General features: G+C 31.2%; 2 protein-coding genes across 3 annotated transcripts; one reads left to right on the top strand and one right to left on the bottom strand.

Moving 5' to 3' along the window:
• Window positions 1-279: 279 nt before the first annotated feature.
• On the top strand, window positions 280-4,436 carry LOC114716859 (metal-nicotianamine transporter YSL1-like). Of its 2 annotated transcripts, none has more exons than XM_028901931.1 (8): window positions 280-380; window positions 501-879; window positions 984-1,156; window positions 1,629-1,723; window positions 2,220-2,354; window positions 2,438-2,624; window positions 2,988-3,108; window positions 3,219-4,436. In XM_028901931.1, exons 2-8 carry the CDS (start codon window positions 501-503, stop codon window positions 4,157-4,159), a joined length of 2,031 nt encoding a protein of 676 aa, XP_028757764.1. In that variant the 5' UTR covers window positions 280-380; the 3' UTR covers window positions 4,160-4,436. The 2 variants fall into 2 exon arrangements, with proteins under 2 accessions (XP_028757764.1, XP_028757765.1); XM_028901932.1 differs by having other exon boundaries at window positions 2,988-3,102; window positions 3,219-4,159.
• Window positions 4,437-7,349: 2,913 nt separating this feature from the next.
• Window positions 7,350-12,483, bottom strand: LOC114716857 (oligopeptide transporter 7-like). Its single transcript, XM_028901929.1, has 6 exons — window positions 12,344-12,483; window positions 11,775-12,253; window positions 11,571-11,668; window positions 9,873-10,442; window positions 8,715-8,970; window positions 7,350-8,302 (listed from the first exon to the last, which is right to left on the bottom strand). Exons 1-6 carry the CDS (start codon window positions 12,384-12,386, stop codon window positions 7,514-7,516), a joined length of 2,235 nt encoding a protein of 744 aa, XP_028757762.1. The 5' UTR covers window positions 12,387-12,483; the 3' UTR covers window positions 7,350-7,513.
• Between the last annotated feature and the right edge of the window lie 7,844 nt (window positions 12,484-20,327).

Genomic DNA, 20,327 nt, shown 5'->3' with positions numbered 1-20,327 from the left:
ATTGCTGTTGTTTTACTAGGCTCAGTCTTAGATGGCCAACAAGAGCTTTCACGTCAAACTTATTTGATTAGAACAATTTGGAAGGTAGAAGCCAAACAACGTAACGATAAACCAATATTAATTACAAAGTTGAAACACGCGCACACCACACGCCAACATTGTTTTCTAGGGATATATTATTGTTGTTGTTGTACCTTTCAAAGGGAATCAGCATTATATACTGTACACGTAATCACTGAACAATATGATCTATATGTACACCATAACCACACGATGATAGTCTTCAATTCATCCTTTTCTTTTCTTTCTCGCTCTGTCTTTCTTACTCTACCCCAACCGGCGGTAATAAGGCAGTGAGAGAAATTAAACTACAGATCAAGGTGAGTTTGTCTATGCATTGATATCTCTATCAGAAGAACTAGTTTCTTTATTGGCACCTGTTATATAATATTGGGTTCTTGTGTGTGTTATGACTGAAAGAGAGGCTTAAAATTATGCAGATGAATCCTTCAAGTGAACTGGACAGAGAAAAGAGTGAAGAAAGACAAGAAGAAATTGATGTGGGAGAGAATAAAGCTGTGGTGGGACTTGGAGGTGAATCTCAGAGGATTCAGCCATGGACACAGCAAATAACAGTAAGAGGGGTGTTAGTGAGCATGGTTATTGGGATTATGTACAGTATAATAGCCATGAAGCTCAATCTCACCACTGGACTGGTTCCAAATCTTAATGTTTCTGCTGCTCTTCTGGCCTTTGTGTTTATGAGGAGTTGGACCAAAGTGTTGCACAAGGCTGGCTTTGTTTCTAAGCCTTTTACTCGCCAAGAAAACACAATTATACAGACTTGTGCAGTGGCTTGTTATAGCATTGCGATTGGAGGTCCAATTTAATTACCTCTGCTTCTTTTTCTTTTCTTCTTCCCTTTGATCTCTTTCGCTTTCTTGACCTGTTTCTTCTTTAATTTTATGTTTGATATTTTGCAGGAGGATTTGCTTCTTATCTTCTGGGGATGAACCGGAAGACATATGAATTATCAGGAGTCGGCACAGAGGGAAACAGTCCAAAGGGTATCAAAGAACCTGGATTTGGCTGGATGACAGGATATCTGTTTGTGGTTTGCTTTGTTGGCCTCTTTGTCTTGATTCCACTCAGAAAGGTACCTTTTAGTGTTTTTTTTAATTTTTGTTAATACAATATTTAATTCTTGAAATTTGATCTCATTTTTATTTTGGTTCCTGAAATTTGAAACCAATATTTTTTTGTCCTTGAAATTTGAAATCATATTTAGCTTTTAGTGGCTAACATCTATAAACACAGTAAATTTCAAAGGCCAAAAATACTGGTTTTGAATTTCATAGGTCAAAACGAAGAGAGAGTCAAATTTCAGAAACTAAAGTTTATGTTAACCCATATTTCTTCTTTGCATGTCAATCTGTATAAGGAATTAAATAATAATAAACTATAAAGTTCACTTATTAGAAGTTTCTCACTCCAAGTAAAGAGTGTTATGATATACGAATGGAACAGCTAAATGGAGATGTACTACTTTTTATGGTGTGTTAGATTTTTCTGAGTATGGTATACAGAGAGAAAATCATTGGCTAAATAAGAGCACTTTTACCGTGTAGATCATGATAGTTGACCTCAAATTAACATATCCCAGTGGCTTAGCAACGGCAGTTCTCATCAATGGATTTCATACCCAAGGGGACAAGATGGCCAAGTATGTAAAATTCCTATCCAGTCATCATACTTTGTTTATTTGAAATAAGGTTACGGTTCAATTTTGTCCCAAAAGTTTTCTAGTAAGACCTATGGGCATCCAAAACTTTTTTTAAATCAATATCACTTCAAAAGTATTGAAAAAGAGCAATGTTGCTCCTAGCCGTTAAAAATGTCAATAGTCAATATTAATTTTTTAACTGTTAGGGTGATTTTGCTTCTTTTTAACGCTTATGAGGAGATATATTGATCCTAAAACAACTTTTGAGTATCCACAGTTTCCAGGCGAAAACTTCTGAGACAAAAGTAGACCCTCTTCCTTTAAAATACAACTGTGGAAAATGATTCATTTGGAAATTGATGAAGAGAGTTAGTTTTCATGTTTTGTGGAGAACCAAAGGCATATGTATTACCAATTTGTATAGCAGACAAGTAGTTTTATGCTGGAGACTAGACAATAGGAAGTGATAGAACATGTATTACATATAATAATGCAGGAAGCAAGTTCGCGGGTTCATGAAGTACTTTTCCATCAGTTTCTTGTGGGGTTTATTTAAGTGGTTCTTCTCAGGGATGAATGACTGTGGATTTGAACAGTTTCCTACCTTTGGACTCCAAGCTTGGAAACAAACGTATGACTTTTCAACCAACAACATCAATTGTCCTTGTTTGTTTCCAACTGTCGTGATAATATGTCTGTGTATATATATTGCAGATTTTATTTCGATTTTAGCATGACTTATGTGGGAGCAGGGATGATTTGTTCACACATTGTGAATTTGTCTTTGCTTCTCGGAGCTGTGCTCTCTTTTGGTGTGATGTGGCCGCTTATTGATCAGCTTAAAGGTCATTGGTTCCCTCCAACTTCTGAAGAAAGTATGAAGGGCTTATACGGCTATAAGGTGCCACTTCACATTATTACTTTGGGTTAAAGTCCAATTTTGTTATGAAAGTTTTTTTTTATAAGAGCTGTGGATATTTGAAAGTTTTTTTGGATCACTACAACCTCAAAAATGTTAAAAAAGGAGAAATGTCGCCCCTAATAGTTAATAGTGTTAGCAGTCAATGCAAGTTTTTTAACGGCTCAAGCAAAATTGCCCTTTTTAATGTCATCGGGGTGATATTGATCTTCAAATAATTTTGGACAACCATAGCTCTTATGCAAAGACTTTTAGGAAAAAATTGGACATTAACCCTATTACTTTTAAAACAGATTTCAAGATGGCTTTGATTTTGCATTTACTCTTTTGACTATTCATCATCAGGTTTTCATATCAGTTGCCTTAATCCTTGGTGATGGCATATACAATTTCATCAAGATACTAATTTCCACCATCCTCAGCATGCTTGAACGAATAAAGAGCAGGAAGCTTCAAAACTGTAAGAGTAATAACCACTAAAGATTGGTTGGAACTTGCAAAGCTAGCTATTTTCCATTCTTCAAAATTAAGACAGCAGTTTTAATTAATACATTTTCCTTTTGGGGTTTCTGGCAGCAACATTAAACAATGCTGATCAAGGTCAGAGGAACTTAAAAGGCAACCTCAAACAGAATGAAATCTTCCTAAGAGATAACATTCCAATATGGATTGGAATCATTGGATACATCATATTCTCTATCTTATCCGCAATAATAATCCCTCACATGTTTCCACAGCTAAAATGGTACTTTGTTGTTGGGGCTTACATTTTTGCTCCTTCTCTGGCATTCTGCAATGCATATGGATCAGGTTTAACAGACATAAACATGGCATATAATTATGGTAAAGTTGCCCTTTTTGTTCTTGCTGCTTCAAGTGGAAAAGAAAATGGTTTAGTTGCAGGACTCGTAGGCTGTGGTCTGATTAAATCCGTAGTTTCTGTCTCATGCATTCTGATGCAAGATTTCAAAACTGCACATTACACTTACACATCTCCAAAAGCAATGTTCATGTGTCAAGTTATTGGAACCATACTGGGATGTATCACAGCTCCTTTAAGCTTCTTCATGTTCTACAAAGCTTTCGATGTGGGAAATCCAAATGGAGAATTCAAAGCTCCCTATGCTTTGATCTACAGAAACATGGCAGTTATAGGAGTTGAAGGTTTCTCTGCATTGCCCCACCATTGTTTACAACTTTGTTATGGCTTCTTTGCTTTTGCAGTACTGATAAATATGGTTCGAGATCTGGCTCCACAGAAGGTTGGGAAATGGATGCCATTGCCAATGGTTATGGCAGTTCCATTTCTGGTTGGGGCATATTTTGCCATTGATATGTGCGTGGGAAGTTTGGTTGTTTTTGTTTGGGAGAGAGTTAATTCAAAGAAGGCAGAGTTAATGGTTCCTGCGGTTGCTTCTGGACTTATTTGTGGTGAAGGACTTTGGACTCTTCCTGCTTCAATTCTTGCTCTTGCAAAAGTTAATCCTCCTATCTGCATGAAATTTTTGGCTTCATAGGTTTTTTTTTTTTTTTTTTTCTGTGGTTGGAGAATCATTTACACAGAAAATTTAAAACTTTAGAACCTGCATTGATTTAACATTGCAATGCAAATAGGTTCTCCAGGTTGGGTTTCTCTGTACACGTAACGCACAAGGAAACAGTATAATTGTTTTTTTTTTTTTTTGGAGACAGAAGGAGGGACATCTTAATTTTATTACACAGGGAAAGTAATGTAATGTAATAGGATTACTATGAGCAAAAATAATAATAAGAATGCATGTTTGCTGTGCACAATTCTTGCAGTGCAGGTCATAACCTTGTCATGATTTTTTCCAAGAGAATCATGCTGAATAAACCAATAGATCAATAAGATTTTTTTCTCTTTTCTTTCTCCTTCTTCTTCTTCTTCTTTTTTTTTAAATTAAGGTGAAAACTAATATACAGCTAATAAATAACATTTTAAATACCAAACTGAAAGTCAGATTGAAGAGGTTAGCAGATCTCGATTATCATGGCCAAACCATGATCGAATCGATTATAAATAGATTAATATATTATTAATTTAAGACTAATTTTTTAACTAATAAAAATTTAAAATAGTGAAAATTATAAATTAAAACAAATAGTTAATATTGTATGTAATAAATATTTTAGAAATATAAAATAATAAATATTTGTAATACCTATATCTATTTTATCTTATTTTATATAATTTATGAGCCATAATTATATCATATTATAATGAAAAGTGTGTGTACTTTTTTCTCCTATATATTCAAACTCAATGCACCTACTTAACAAAATTCAAGGGGAAAAAAAACTAATTGGGCTCATTTGCTAGGAAGAATTAACTGCGATGAAAAAGAAGGAAAGAAAATAGAAAGAAACAGAATGGAAAAAAAAATCTTACCACTAATGTGTTTGGTATGTACTAAAATGAAAAGGGGTTTGATACAAAAATTTATGTTCAGTAGGGTGAAAATGATACTCCTCCGGTCCTTAATATAAGACCCATTTAACTAATTTGATTAGATTAAGGAAGTTAGGTAAGTTAGTTAATTATAAGAAAAGTGACACATTTTTCCTAAAACACCACAATCATCTTTTTTAATACCCCCTCTCCTTCTTTTACTTGATTATGGTTGAGGGAGTATTCATAGGGGTAATTTAGAGAAAATTGATAAATATGAGAATGGGCTCTTATATTTAGGACCAAAACCAACTCAAGAATTGGGTCCTATATTAAGGACCGGAGGAGTAGTAAGATAAGTCAAAAATTTATACAACTGACCATATTACCCTCAATGAGTATTTATTAATCAAATTCATAAATAAAAAATAAATGAATAAAAATAATAAATTATAATTTAAATAGATACAATAAATATGAAAATTCAATAATATAAATATAAAGATCACCAAATATAAATAAAATATGCTACCTCCTATCCTTAATATATAAACTAGTTAGGATGTTAGGTTTGATACTAAATATAAGATATCAATCCACTTCATCTTCTAAATCTATAATATTTTTTAAAAAAATATCTTTATTGATTGTAAGGAGTTGGCACTAAAAAAATAGTCTTAATACATATTATTAAAGAAGGTAGTTTAGATAAATCAACACATATTTGTTATAATTAATAACCATTTTAACTAAGTTTTTTAATATTTTCAAATTAAATACCTAACTTTTATATTAAGGATCGAAGCTAGCAGTAAAAAAATTTCAACAAAACGGTCAATATAAAAATAAATAAATAAATACTATATAAAGCATAGAATGAAAATACATCCGCAAGCCAAAAGAAAGTATGATAGAGCAATTTATAAATCCGAACATAAACAAAATCAACTTATAGGTCAAATTCCAATGAGCGTACATTTCTCAATTTACATCTAAATTAGGCAAATGAGCTATCATTGGAAAGATTACTAAGTTAATTTCCAATGCAATAAGTTCCATTCAAAATTTATTTGTATTTTTAAAGTTATTTTCAAAACAGTGAGCAAAGATCACAAACATTTTTCTGACTTTTCCTCAATCTTTCAATCATGACTTTAAAAATACAAAATGTTTTTCTATCAGCCTTATTGTGTTAGAAATTAGACCTAAAAAGCTTTTTTTATAATGGGTCATTTTCCTAATTCAAATTTAAATTGATAAAGTTATGAGTAATGAAATCTAAGCTTCCATTGAGGCAAGAAAGGAAATTAGGAAATTCAAATTTGTTAAGTAAGTTTGACTTTCCCACAGATTCTGCTCCTTTCTTTACCTTAACTTGCACTAAACATAATTTTCTTAATTAAAATTTAAGTTAGGCAAATTACTTATCATTAAAAAGCTCTTTGACTATAGTTCTAATGTGATAGGAATCATTCAAAACCTCTTCATATTGTATTAAAAATTAGACTCAATAGTGCTTTTAATAATAGGTCATTTGTTCAATTTAAATTTAAATTGAGAAAATTATGTTCATTACAATTTAAGTTTTAATTACGATTAGGAAAAGAGAAAATTCAAATTTGCTAGATGTCGGTCAAATCCAAGCATTTGCTAAGCAAATTTGAATTTGATGGATCAGATTCTGAATTTTCTCAAACACATGTGAAGCAAATTCGAATTTGAATAAAAAAGAATGAAAAGGTCCTTAGAAATTAAAAAGCAAATACATAAACGAAAAAGAAAAACAGAAAATGCACTAAATTTTCGTGACCCCATTTAAGTACTCCAACACTGAAACGGGATATTGAAATTTAGCCAAAAATATAGAAATGCCCTCAGATCTATTTTTTAGCTCCCCCCCCCCCAAATAGCATCGCATATTAATAATTCCAAGTCTAGATTATTAAAATGTTACTACCTCCGGTCCTAATTATAAGAGCTAATTGACTAATTTGAGGAGATTAAAAAAAGAAGTTATGTTAGTTATTTGCAATAAATATGTGTTATCTTTATTAAAATATCCTTACTAATTGAGTATATTGGCTAGAACTACCATTGTTAGAAGGACTATATTGGAAAAAATACATAAATATGAGAGACAAAGTGGATTAGGGTCTTATATTTAGAATTAAAATAAAAATCAAATAAGGTCTTATATTAAAAATTGGAGGTAGTAGTATATTTAGTTGTGCAAATATGATGATGAAAGGTTACTTCTTTACCCACTTTTCATTTTGTAGGCGCAAATATACCCCAAGTAAATAAAATTACAGATTCTAATTAACACTAAAGCAGAAACAGTTTAAGGATCTTGAATTAATTGATGACCAACTTATATGTACTTTTTTTTTCCCCCTATAAACATATTCCCTTCAAGCGACTTTTATAATGCCTTGCTTAACCTCACTACATGCTCCTTGGATCATGTAAAAACAGGGCAATCCTTAACTGTGATTCCCTTGGCCGTTGGGCAATGGGCAAGCGGACAACCATCAATGTTATTACCCCACCAATTAAGACTAATACCTTCTAATCCAAGGCAAAGATACAAAAGCACACCCATAAAAGCAAGCCCAGCATCAAGCGCACCAGAAAGCACATAATTACGACGCTTCCACCAATTAGGAAAATACCTATACGCAACAAACCCAGAAAGAAACCCGACAATAATCCATGTAGTGTAGTTCACGGCGGTAGCCGGCGGCATCATCCCGGTGGCGCCGAGCAAGACCGGAAGGTTTATAAGTGAAATCCACTCTTGTTGTGGGAAAGCCCTGGCAGCCAACCAGACTATTAGAGGGGAAATTGCACCACCCAAGAAGAACCAATTCACTGCCTCATAATAACCTTCGTCTCCGAAGATCCTACGTGGACCAATCAAACCCCAAATCACAGAAGCATCGTAGAATACTTTGTCGCTTGGACATGTCCAAACGGAGGATGTGTCCTCACATATGTCTGGGATTGTTTCCATAAGCCACCATGCTGTCCCCAAGTACACTATTCCTGAAATTAAGGTTCCCATAACCTGGGCCATGAACATTGTTCTTGGAGGGATTTTCATGTAGTGTCCTAGCTTGAAGTCTTGCAAGAATGTGATTGCTTGAGTCATACTAATGTACCCATAAACCTTAAAACACATGTTTGCCACTGGATATCCTGGATAAATATATCCTATTATGTACTCTGTTATAATGTTCAACCCTGGAGTCTGCAAAGAAACACAGATAACAATTATCATTCCAATTTATCACAACCATTGATCAATCACATAGTCACACACACACACATTTATACATACACACATATATATTAGGATTAACATGCAAATTTGTTTCAAAAGTTTTCACTTAGGAACACTAAGTACTTAAAAGTTTTTCTTTTCTAGTTCAATGTCATCCCAAAATTTTAAAATCACAGTAATGTTACCCCTTATCGTCAAAAATTTAACATTGACCATTAAAATTATTAACAATAATAAGGGCACAACATTACGATTTTAAGTTTTCGGGTGATATTGAACACAAGAAAACTTTCGAATACATAATGTTTCTGAATGAAAACTTTTAAGAAAAATTTACACATTAATCTTATATATTATTAGTCATTATTAATTAACGTACTTGGTTTGTGATTGCGGTAATTATGCCAATGGGGAGAGTGAACAAGATGGCGATACCACAAGCGAGTAAAACCCCCCACCATGGAAGCTGAAGCTGTTCATTGTAATACTCACAAGTGAATATGGTTCCTGCGATGGTTACGATCAATATGCAAACGAACCACCACTCAGGTACTTGCTTGTACCTCCTCATCAACCTTGTGTGTATATCCATTTTACTTTTCACCCAACTCGATTTGGTTTGTTCCCATATTTCTCTGTGTCACATCACATTTTACATTATATATAGTTATGTCAGTACTTGAAGAAATTGCAAAATAGATATCAATGGGGAAGGATGCCTCTAATGTCCCGCGCACTCTCTAATAATACCCCTTGTGATGTGCTAACCTTCCAAATATTTTTATGTTTTATATTGATCATTAGATTCTACATAAAGTCATTGCTATTTTACTCCTCCGGTCCTAATTATAAGACCCAATTGACTTATTTGAGGAGATTAAGGAAGTAAGTTAAGTTGGTTATTTATAATAAATAAGTGTTGTCATTCCTAAAATATCCTTGCTAATTAAGTATATTGGCTAAAACTATCATTATTAGAAAGATTATCTTGGAAAAAAATGCATAAATATAAGAGAGAAAATGGATTGGGTCTTATAATTAGGACCAAATAAAAAGTCAAATTGGGTCTTATAATAAGGACCGGAGGAGTACTATCTTACGGGATGAAATAGGCCACTTTTTGAATTTTTTTAATTCAAAAAAATAAAACCAGTCCATTTTCTAGTATTTTTTTTAGAAAAATCTTTAAAAATTCAAAATTGCATCATTTTATACCCAGAAGATATCAAAATTTCACTTATTTTATATATAATCTAATCATCAATACAAATAAAGATAGAAACCAAAACCCACTAAAATTACAAGTACCAAACGAGTTTCGTATTGTTTTGGTCCCTGTACTTGTAATTAAGTTTTGATTTTAATCTATATACTAAACGGTGTTAACCCAAATCAAATCCTCATGAAATTAATAAAAACCAAAATCAAAATTCGATTAAATTGTAAGCACAACAATGGTATTGACGGTCAGTAATTGGAGATATAGCAAAAAAAGACATCAAAATATGTATGTATGTATCATGTATGTATACATTACCTTCCATGAAAAAGAGCCACGTGTACAATTGTGGCAGAGAGAGCAGCAAAGCCAACACCGTATGTCATGGCGAAGAAAGTACTGAGATAGAGACGACCCTGTCGCTCGTAAGCCGCAATGTCCAGATGAAAATGGGAATCAACTATGGCTGAGATATTGTATGTCTGACCATTTGACTTAAACAGCTCATCGGAGAATATGGGAAAACTTTTGGCTTTGTACACATTCAACCAATATGAAAGTGGCGTCAAAATGTACATCACGCTGAAGAATCCAACGGCAACATTGGCCGTGGCAAACCATGGGCTTGCTAGTGGGCTTCCTAGGTAGGCCGAGATGGTAGACCAATCAAGCCCAATTGCTCCAATTCCAAGCCCGTAAAGCCCAGATCCAAGCTGTTGGGCCAGAACTGAGTTGGGAAATATCCAGCATATCCAAGATAGAGAAGTTAACATTTCGAAAAGGTAGCCTGGGAATACGTAATAGGCGAAACTGCATAAGAACGCAATTACAAAGAACTGGGCTCTCGTCAACCCTCCTTTGGGCCGTTCCTCTTTCTCATGCAGAGCCCTGGCAAAATAACACGTGTTTCTTCAATTATAATTTATAAAAGACGCGAGGTGTGCAACTTAATTAAATAAGAACTACTAAGAATTAAAGAAGTAATAATAATCCACAAAGATTGCTTTTTTTAGACATGACCCACAATTATTATATTCCCTGCTTTTGCACAATTACAGTTAATGTGTATTTTTAATATAAGAGTTAGATAACTAATTTACGAATATTAAAAAAATTAGGTAAATTAATTATTTGTAAGAAATATGTCTTGTTTTCCTTAAATTATCCTATTTAATTAATCATATATATTGAAACTATTTTTTGTTTGGTAATTGTCTTAATATGTGAAATTAATATAAATACTTTGAGCAAAAAATTTAGATTGTAAATTTAAGCGAACAAAGCTAATTGAGATCTTATATTTAAGGGATAAGTAATCTATAAATCCTTATAGTTTTAACCAATTTTGAATCAGGTCCCTATAATTTTTTTTCTTTTTATCAGGTCCTTATACTTTCACCTATTTTTAATTAGGTCTTTGCATTTATTTTTCTTTTTATCAAGTCCTTATAAGATTACCTTATTTTTAAGTAAGCCCCTGAATTTTTTATTCTTTATTTTATAAATTCTAATAGTACTATTCTATCAACATAAAATAGTATATATTATGTAATATTAGTTTATAAACAATAATATTCTAAAAATAATGAATTATTATTATAATTTTATTTTTTTAGCAAAAAATTAATTGTTCTAAAATTTTTTCCTTAATTAATTAATTAATTATATTACTTATCTTTTATTATATAATTATTAATATTTTATATTTCAGTATTAATTTATTTAATTAAGTTTATATTTAATTAATAAATAAAAATTAAAACTAGATGGACCTTATTAAAATTTTAGTGAAATGATAAGGACTTAATAAAAAGAAAAATAAATGCAAGGACCTAATTAAAAATAGATGAAAGTATAAGGACTTGATAAAAAGAAAAAAAACTATAAGGATCTAACTCAAAATTGGTTGAAACTATAAGGACTTACGGATTACTTAACCCTATATTTAATACCAAATTAAATTATCTATCTCTTAGTAGGGGAGATAGTGGTAATTTGAGGTGAGTGAAGAGTGACCTGAAGAGTGATACTTGAACTAAATTTGCAGGCCACCACATTTCTGCTGGTTCCACGAGATACCTTCTGAATATACCAGCCCATCCAAATCCTAATACCTATATATAATCCAATAATATTGAATTACTATTGGCGTATATATTTTTGCCGATAAATCAAAATTCATATATGAAGAAATGTAATTAATGAAGAAGGAAATGAAACCTGAGTGGTGAGCACAACGAGGAAGGAGACGAAGAAGGAGATATGTTTCTTATAAAACACCTTCACAGCAGTAATTACATGGATTGCATAAACAGTTCCGGCACCAGAATTGGCAAAGATGGTGATCAGAACATGTTCTTTAACATTGAAGGGTCCAGGGTTGAGCGTGAACTCTAGTGGGGTACCTCGGAAGAAGACTCGGTCGGTGATTTTCGCCGCCATGAAGTGGCCGAGTGGGACGACGGCGATCTGGGCGGAGATGGCGGTGATGGTGAGAGGCTCAGTGCGATACCAAAAGAATTGATTCAGAAATGACAGTAAGACGCATGAGATTGTCCCCAGCACCCACATTCGGAACGTCAGAACTGGAAGCGACGGGTCGTCGGTGGTTGGCACCGTTAAAGCCACTTGTCTCACCGGCGAGTTCTCTTCTTCTTCACCGACCACCTCCTCCTCCATAACCTCGCCTTTCTTTGATACTGCGTAAAAAATCACAGAACCAGATCATCCAAGAGAAGAAGCTGAAGTGGATTGAGCTATACAAATTAAGCAATTCATGAATTACTTACAGAGAGAGGATCTGATATCATCGTCAGGAAAGGACTCTTCCATGGCTGGAACCGGGAAGAATTATGGGAAATAAGAATCAGAATCAGAATCAGAATCTGAAACGAAAGAGAAAGAGAAGAGCTAGAAAGGGGAGAGAGAACGATGGAGTTATCTCTAATCGGTTGGTCCCATTTTCGAAATCTTAAAGGTGGTCACTGAGCAGAGTCATTGCATTGCTACTACTTTCCCCACGCTGACCCACCCACGTGCACTCGGAAAAATCTGTGTTCGAATGGAAGGTGAAGGAACCGGCCTTTGACGGTCCGTTAAACTTAGTCTTATATTATTTATTTATTTGTTTGTCAATGTATTTGTACATCTATTTGTTTGTATCTAATTTACGGTCCGTTAAACTCAGCAAGAGAACTCAGTATTTTTCTTCTTATAATAATAGATATAATGAAAAATATTGGCAGAAAAAAAATCAAAGGGACATCTTTTTAACTTTGAGACACTTATTTCTACATTTTTACTCATTTTTGGTTTCTTTATTTGTTTTGTTCAGTTGGTTTCTTTATTTTATTCTTCATATTATTATTTTTATAAATTTTTGAGATTTATTTACATTATGTTTTTTATTTTAATTTTTATCTAAAATAATTAATATAAATTAAACATGCGTTTACCATATTATTATCATATAAGTTAGTTTAAGGTTTATTTTTAAATTATTTGATAACTTTATATTTAATTTTTTATGCATATATTATTATATAAGGACATAATATTATTTTTATTTAATTATTACATTACTGGTTTGACCAATCCAATCATATGAACCGCGACCCACTAACATCTCCAGTTCAATGTTCAATTCAACTTTTAAAACATTGAATTTACCATAACATAATTATGCAACCAAAATTGGTCGTGCATTAATTAGTTTGCCTCCAATGGATTGTGTGACCTTTAATTTATTTTATACTACTCTCTCCTGTCCTTTTTATGAATCACAGGTCAAACTATTGATTAAAATTAACCCGGTTTTATTTAAAAGTAACTTCTAATATGTTTTATACAAATTAAAAACAGTATTAAACTTTATTAGCTCTATATTAAAACTTAATAACTTTTCAAATTTATCCCTATTTAATATATATTATACCCCATAAAAATAAAATAAGTATAATAATAAATAAAGGGTAAAATTATACATTTATGTGAAAAAAAATTTTCTCTGCGTTATAAATCAACCAAAAAGTTCTTTCTCTTTTTGTCTTGTAAATAGAATCGTAGGAGTATATACTGTACAGAATCATCATATAAATGTTACTTATAAAAAAGGGAGGGATTACTATATTCATGATTTCAAAAATAAAAAAAAGGAGGGATTAATATGTTCATGATTTCAAACTCTTACTCTATTTTGAATGAATCTGCACACGGTTATTAAAGTATTTTATTATATATGATGAAATACAAGATAAAATGTAGAGAGAAAAATAATAGGCTTTATTTTTATGCATGTGGATTTTAAAAAAGTGGATCCATTATTTTCTTTTTATTTTTCTTCTCACTTATAAAATACTCGAAAAAAATTAAAAAAAATCAAATCGGAAATATGCTCATGTTTGTATTTGACAATACCTCAAATAAGATTGTTTTTAAAAAAATCAAATTTAATTGATTTATTAAAACTAATTAAACATGTGTTTAACCTCGTCGGTTCAATTATTGTGTAGTTTTATTTTCCCCTTACGAGTCATCGCGCACTAGTGGAGTCATACGAAACAATATTGTTAGATTAGCTACCAGTCAGATGGTTATCACACGACAGTTAGCTGGCCAGCGTAGCTAGCACTTTTTTGGGGCCAAAATGTAGTTAGCGGGCTTGGCGCTTGCAACAAAAAAATTGGATGATTGGTTGTCTTGCTGCGAAGTAACTACGATCCGTTTGGTTCAACCGATTGCAGGAATGCAATAGTAATTAAGATTGCATTACTTAAAAGATGTATGTTTGGTTGCTCTTTAGCGTGATAGTAAGATTTACCACAGTACGCTTCCTGTTCTTAATATAGAACTTAATTAAAGAGTTGATATTGGTTATATATTAAACCTATTTTATATGTTTATCAATTTTTTTCAAATTAACCATATTGATATTTTTCTAACAATCAAGTAGGAGAGAAAGGGAATTAAGAAAAATACTTATGATTATTTATAAAAAAAAGATACATATCATATTAACTAATTTAATTAACATTCTTAATCTCCTCAAATTAGTTAATTAAGTCTTACATTAAGAATTAAAGAAGTAATAATGATTACCATAAAATTGGTAATCCCCATTCATAACTCTCCCTATCAATTTTCGTCATCACTTAGCAAGTTTGAACCAAATTATATTTATTTTTATAATTTAATATGTTGATAATAGTTTTAATTATTAAAATATTAATCTCAAGGTTAAAAAAAACAAAAGAGGAGGGAAGAGAATGGAAAGGGAAAATAAGAGGTTCTTTTCCTTCTTCTTTTTCTAACCATTAGATTAATATATCTTAATAGTTTAAATTTTAATTTTTTAAGTGAATTATTTATAAAAAAATTTTAAAAATATTTAGTGTATTTGCAAACCATTAGAATTAAATGTTAATATAATTTGTAATGTAATTTATTAGTTATTTATTTTTGTAATTTAATATTTTAATAATAGTTTTAAAAAGATTTAAATCACAACTGGTGAAATATTAATCTAAGCTTAGAAAAAGGAAGAGGAGGAACCTCTCCTCTTCTTTGTCTAACTATTAGATTAATACATCTCAATAGTTCAGATTTTGATTTTTTATAAAGTATTTAATAAAAAAATTTTAAAAATATCCTGTGCATATGCAAATGATTAGAATTAAATTTTAATATAGTTTGTAATTTATTATTTATTTATTTTTATAATTTAATATTTTACTAATAGTTTTAAAAAGATTTAAATCTCAACCATTGAAATATTAGTCTAAGGGTTAGGAAAAAGAAGATGAGGGAAGAGAAGAGGCTCTAAACCGATGTTTCCACACTATGCTCACCTGAAATTAAGGTTTGTTTCATCACAAACACAAATAATATAGAAGTGTGTGTGTATATAATGGATAGAGATAAGATCGTTGAATAATTTCTTCTATTTTGTATTCTTAAATATCTTATCATAACTAATATGCTCAATTTATAGGCATAGTTTTATTCCTTTCTCATCCTATTTATAAACTTTAAATTTGAAGAAATATATAATCTATTTTATAAGTTTTAATTTAAGTTTGTCTTAACATTTAATATGTATTTTTAATTTTATCCTTAAATATTTATTCTTCTTCCTTTACCACACACTCTCGTCACATTGTTCCATATACATTCTTTTTAATATTTTTCATTTATTATAAAGGCATATTTAAAACTAAAAATATATTCCTAACCGATTTATTACTTTTATGTAATTTTTATTAATTTTTTTATACGTAAATTAATTGTTTAAAGTTTATAATAAGGACAAGAAAGAGTATATCAAACGACCTCATCCATGTTAAATGGCAAATAGTAGATAATGTAGAAAGGCCATGAATGCCAGCGGAGAAATGAATTACAAGAGTAGAAAGGAATAGTAGCAACTTAGTAGAAGTCATATACTAGGAGCAAAAAAAAAAAAATTGTAATTATCTGATTTAGCTACAAACGAAATTTTTTTTTTTATCGCTAAGTGGTCACTAATTTCCGTTTTTAATAATTTTAAGATACCATATAAACTCCTTCGAAGGGAAGAAGAATTTCTATTTACCTCCAGTTTCTTTTTAGTTATTATCTCTACCATCAAATCAAATAACTCTCCAATGGTTGAGACTTAACATCTTACGTAATAATATTATTATGATATTAAATAACCAAATCACATATAAATAAATACAAATTTTTAAAATTTAACCTAAACAATTTAGATATGCATATGATAAAGTAAAAAAATTATAAGATGTTTTCATAAAAATCTAAAAAGTTGAAATATTCAGATTAAATTTTAACGATTGAAGTTTAGTTACATGTCTTTTTGTAATTTAATATTATAATAAAAAATACCTAGGTCAAGTTTCTTATATTCATTATGTCAAATTTTCCTATCACACATATCTATGTGTCCTATTTTTCTCATGTGAGTTTAGTACCCATTTGGATCAATAGCAAAAAATTGTAATTCTAAATAAGCATAATTTTTATAAGTAATATTAGTTAGAAGTGATGTTGGTTAATCTTGATTTTTCTTTGAATACCTTTTCACACGTGACTTTGAGAAATTTGATTATGTCTGTGTTTTATTTATTAAAATCACTCATGGATGCATAATTACTAAAAAAAATATATAAATTTGATAAATTTGTTTATATTTTCATTATTATATTTAATAATAATTATTATAAACTATAATTTATAAGTTCTTGACAAGTATCTCAACATACATTTGACAGCATGTTTGTGGAGAAGTTTGCTTAAACTAACAAACTTTATTTACTATATAACATATCTTAAGCCTTGTAACTATAGCATACTGTGAATGACAGAGGAGCATGGTGTGATCAAGATCAAGTTTCAAAGAAAGAACAAGAAGCCCAAATGTTCCAAAAGATCAATTAAAAGGCATTGGAGGTCTAATGACAAGAGCAAAAACCAAAGCTACGCAAGAGGCCTTGAATTGTCTAATAAGAGAGCTAAAAAAAATTGAAGCCCATTTATTTAGAGGAAGCGCATTTTAGTGAGCCTAAAAAGTATTCAAGAATGGTGATCATATTGTGAGAACCCAACAAGATGATGGACAAGGCCTGTGTGGAGTACAGATTGAAGAATTCACTTAAAATACCATGTGACAAGCATGTGTCTTGGAAGAGGAGTATAAATGACGTCTAAGAACCTTCAAGAAGCATCAAAAGGAGTTATTATGCATTGATTATGATTTAAATTTGTTTTTTTTAAGTTTTCCTTTTTCCTTATTTGCTTTGAACAAGGCTTTTTGGTCTAGGATTGTTCTAAAATATTATATTTTGATTCAGTTTCTTATTTTCAAATACCAGACTTGTTCTTGAAATTTAAGTCATTTCCTTTTATCTTTATGTAATAAATGGTGCCTCCTATAGTCAAATAATCATTAATGATGCGTCATCCCTAGTATTTATGCCTTAGGATGCTGATTCTAGAGTGTTCTATGGTTGTTTATGTATAGGCTATATTTTTGTATTTGAATTTTAGACTTAGATAAATGATAATTGAATTTATTTCTCTTTGTGTAAGCCCTCATATTCTCATGAGCATACTCAATAGTATCAAGAAATTGATCAACCTTGTGATGTTTTCATAACTAGGGTTGTAAGAAATAAGTTCTCTTAAGGTCCTACCTAGATTGTTCGTCCGTTCATTACTTGATTCTAGCCAGTCCGTACTCCCATCATATCAAGTAGTATCAGAGTTAAGGTTTGCTAAATCTCAAGTTTTATTCTTTTTGTGTTTTCACTTTTTCTTCTTTGTTGCTTCTATTTTCTTTTTGTTCTGTTTTCCTCATTTTGTCTTCCTCTTTTCTTTCTTATTTTTATGCCTTTTGTCTTTTTTCCACTTCATCTTCTTTACACTAATTGTTATATTTGTTTGACTTGCTTTATTCTTTTGAGTGGCAAAAAAAAAATCTGTGCATAAAAAAAAAGATCTGGTTGTGTTGAGCAAAAAAAAAAAAAACAAAAGAAAAGAAAAAAAGTGTAGAATTACAACAAAATCTAAAGATAAAAAGAAAGAGGAAAGAGTTGTAGGTTTGGAATGTTAGTTTCCTAATTTGACAGTACTTCTATTGTAAGTCACAGGTAATTTCTTAAATTTTTAAGCTTGGGTTGGTAAGATTATTACTTTTCTTTCTTTCTTATTTCCTATTTTGAATTTCGTTTCTTTTCATACTACTTTCCTATTCTCTTTTTTTAAGTTTCCTTCTTTCTTTTGTTTCCTATTCTTTTTCCTTCCTTTTCATATTATTTGCCTAATTTGAGTTCTTTTCTTGCCAAGTACTCACCTTCCTAAAGTTCTCTCAAAGTAGTACTTTTTCTAAATATTTTATTTTTTATTTTTGTTTTTTTTCACACTCTTATTTCTGTTCTTTACTTCCTTCCTTCCTTTCCCATGTTTCTTTTCCTATTCTTTCATGTAGTTCTCTTCTCACTTTCTTTTTATGTCTTTTTATTCCATCCTCACGTTTTCCTATCTTTCTTCTTTCATCTATTATTTCTTTTCCTTTTTCATATAGTTACTAGCTCTTACAATTTTTGATTGTGAAGGTTACCACTTTCTAAGATTATCTCTTGATTTTTATTGAGTTTCAATCAAGAATACTATAGGAGGCAAGCTTTAGTGGTAAAAAGGAAAAGTGTTTTACTTTGATATAAAAGCCAAATTTAAGAGAAATACGAGTGGTATCAAATTGATTGAGTAAAATAGGTGAGCAGAGTAGGGAGGTCTTTTATTCCTATTTTTTTTCCTTTTTGCTTTTCAAGTTAAAAATGAGCAGGAAAGAATCCAACAATGAAGAATTCAACACAAATATCCAAATATTCATAAGGGTCGTAAGAGATGAGTTTCTTAAACTCAAGATAAAAATAGAAGAGTTGAAGGTATCCAAAGCTGATAGTAGTGATAGGGAGATAATTAGATCCAGTTCGTCATCTTCAAACAGCAAGTGAAAATATTCCAAAAATGACATGACCATAAATGACCCAAAGATTAAGTATCCTACTTTCAAGAGGAATACTAATCCAGATAAATATCTTGATTGGGAGATGAAGTTTGAAAAGAAGGTAAAACTAGCTTCATTTCAGTTTCTAATTATGCTACTATTTGATGGGGAGATTTGAAGCTCAAGAGGTGCCTTAAAGGTAAATGTCCACCTCGTACGTGGGAGAAATTAAAAAAAAAACTTATGCGCAAGAAGTAGATTCCTAGTTTCTTCTATCGAAAGCCTAATAGAAAGTTGAGATTGTTTAGCCAAGAATCTATGACAGTAGAAGAGTATGTACATGAACTTGACCTTCTTAAGATGTATGTTGGAGTACAAGAAGATAAAGAATCAAGCATGACTAGAAGTGAAGATGGTTTGAGACCTAAAATTAGAGACAAAGTTGAGGTGTACACTTTTGTTAATAAGAAAAAGTTGGTACACAAAGCCATAAAAGTTGAGAGGTGGTTTAAAGAGAAACACTCCAAATCCTCATTCTATAGCTAATGGGACTCTAAATCAACCTCCAAGTGGATGGATTCCAAGGCTAACGATATGGTAAAACTCACACCTAAAGCCAAGGAGGAATCGAAGCCCAAGGGTGCTAGTGGTAAGAAACTTGACTCTAAAACTTCTTCTACTGATAAAACATCTTCTCTTTAATGTTTTAGATGTCATGGAAAAAGGCATATTGCTTCCAAATGTCCCAATAAGAGAGCCATCATTTTCAAAGATAATGATAGTATGATAGTGAATATTCCAGTGGTGAAAGTGATGATGACATGCCCTTTTTGTTGACTGATTTTGAATTGGAGATTGATGAAGTTGAGCCTGTTATGGGAGAAGCATTGATAGCTAGAAGAGCCCTAAATATACATGGAAAGAAAGATGATAAGAAAGACTAACGAGAGCTTATCTTCCACACTAAGTGCTTTATAAAGAACAAGGTATGCAACATGGTTATTGATAGTGGTAGTGTTACCAATATTACTAGTACCTTACTTATTGAAAAGTTAGACTTGCTTACTATGAAGTAGCCCAACCTTATAAATTGCAATGGTTGAATGATAGTGCTGAGACTAAAATCACTAAGCATGTTTTGGTTTCTTTTTCTATTGTGAACTATCATGTTGAAGTTCTACATGATGTAGTTCCAATGCCTGCTAGACATCTCTTGCTTGAAAGACCATGACAATTTGATAGTAAAGCTCATCATGATTGTTACAAAA

This window comes from Neltuma alba, unplaced genomic scaffold, assembly GCF_004799145.2.
Source record: "Neltuma alba isolate B1F8T4 unplaced genomic scaffold, ASM479914v2 tig00011693_pilon, whole genome shotgun sequence".
Classification (NCBI taxonomy): Eukaryota; Viridiplantae; Streptophyta; class Magnoliopsida; order Fabales; family Fabaceae; genus Neltuma; species Neltuma alba.
The sequence above is the reverse complement of the archived record's forward strand: the minus strand, read 5'-3'. Positions and strand labels throughout refer to the sequence as shown.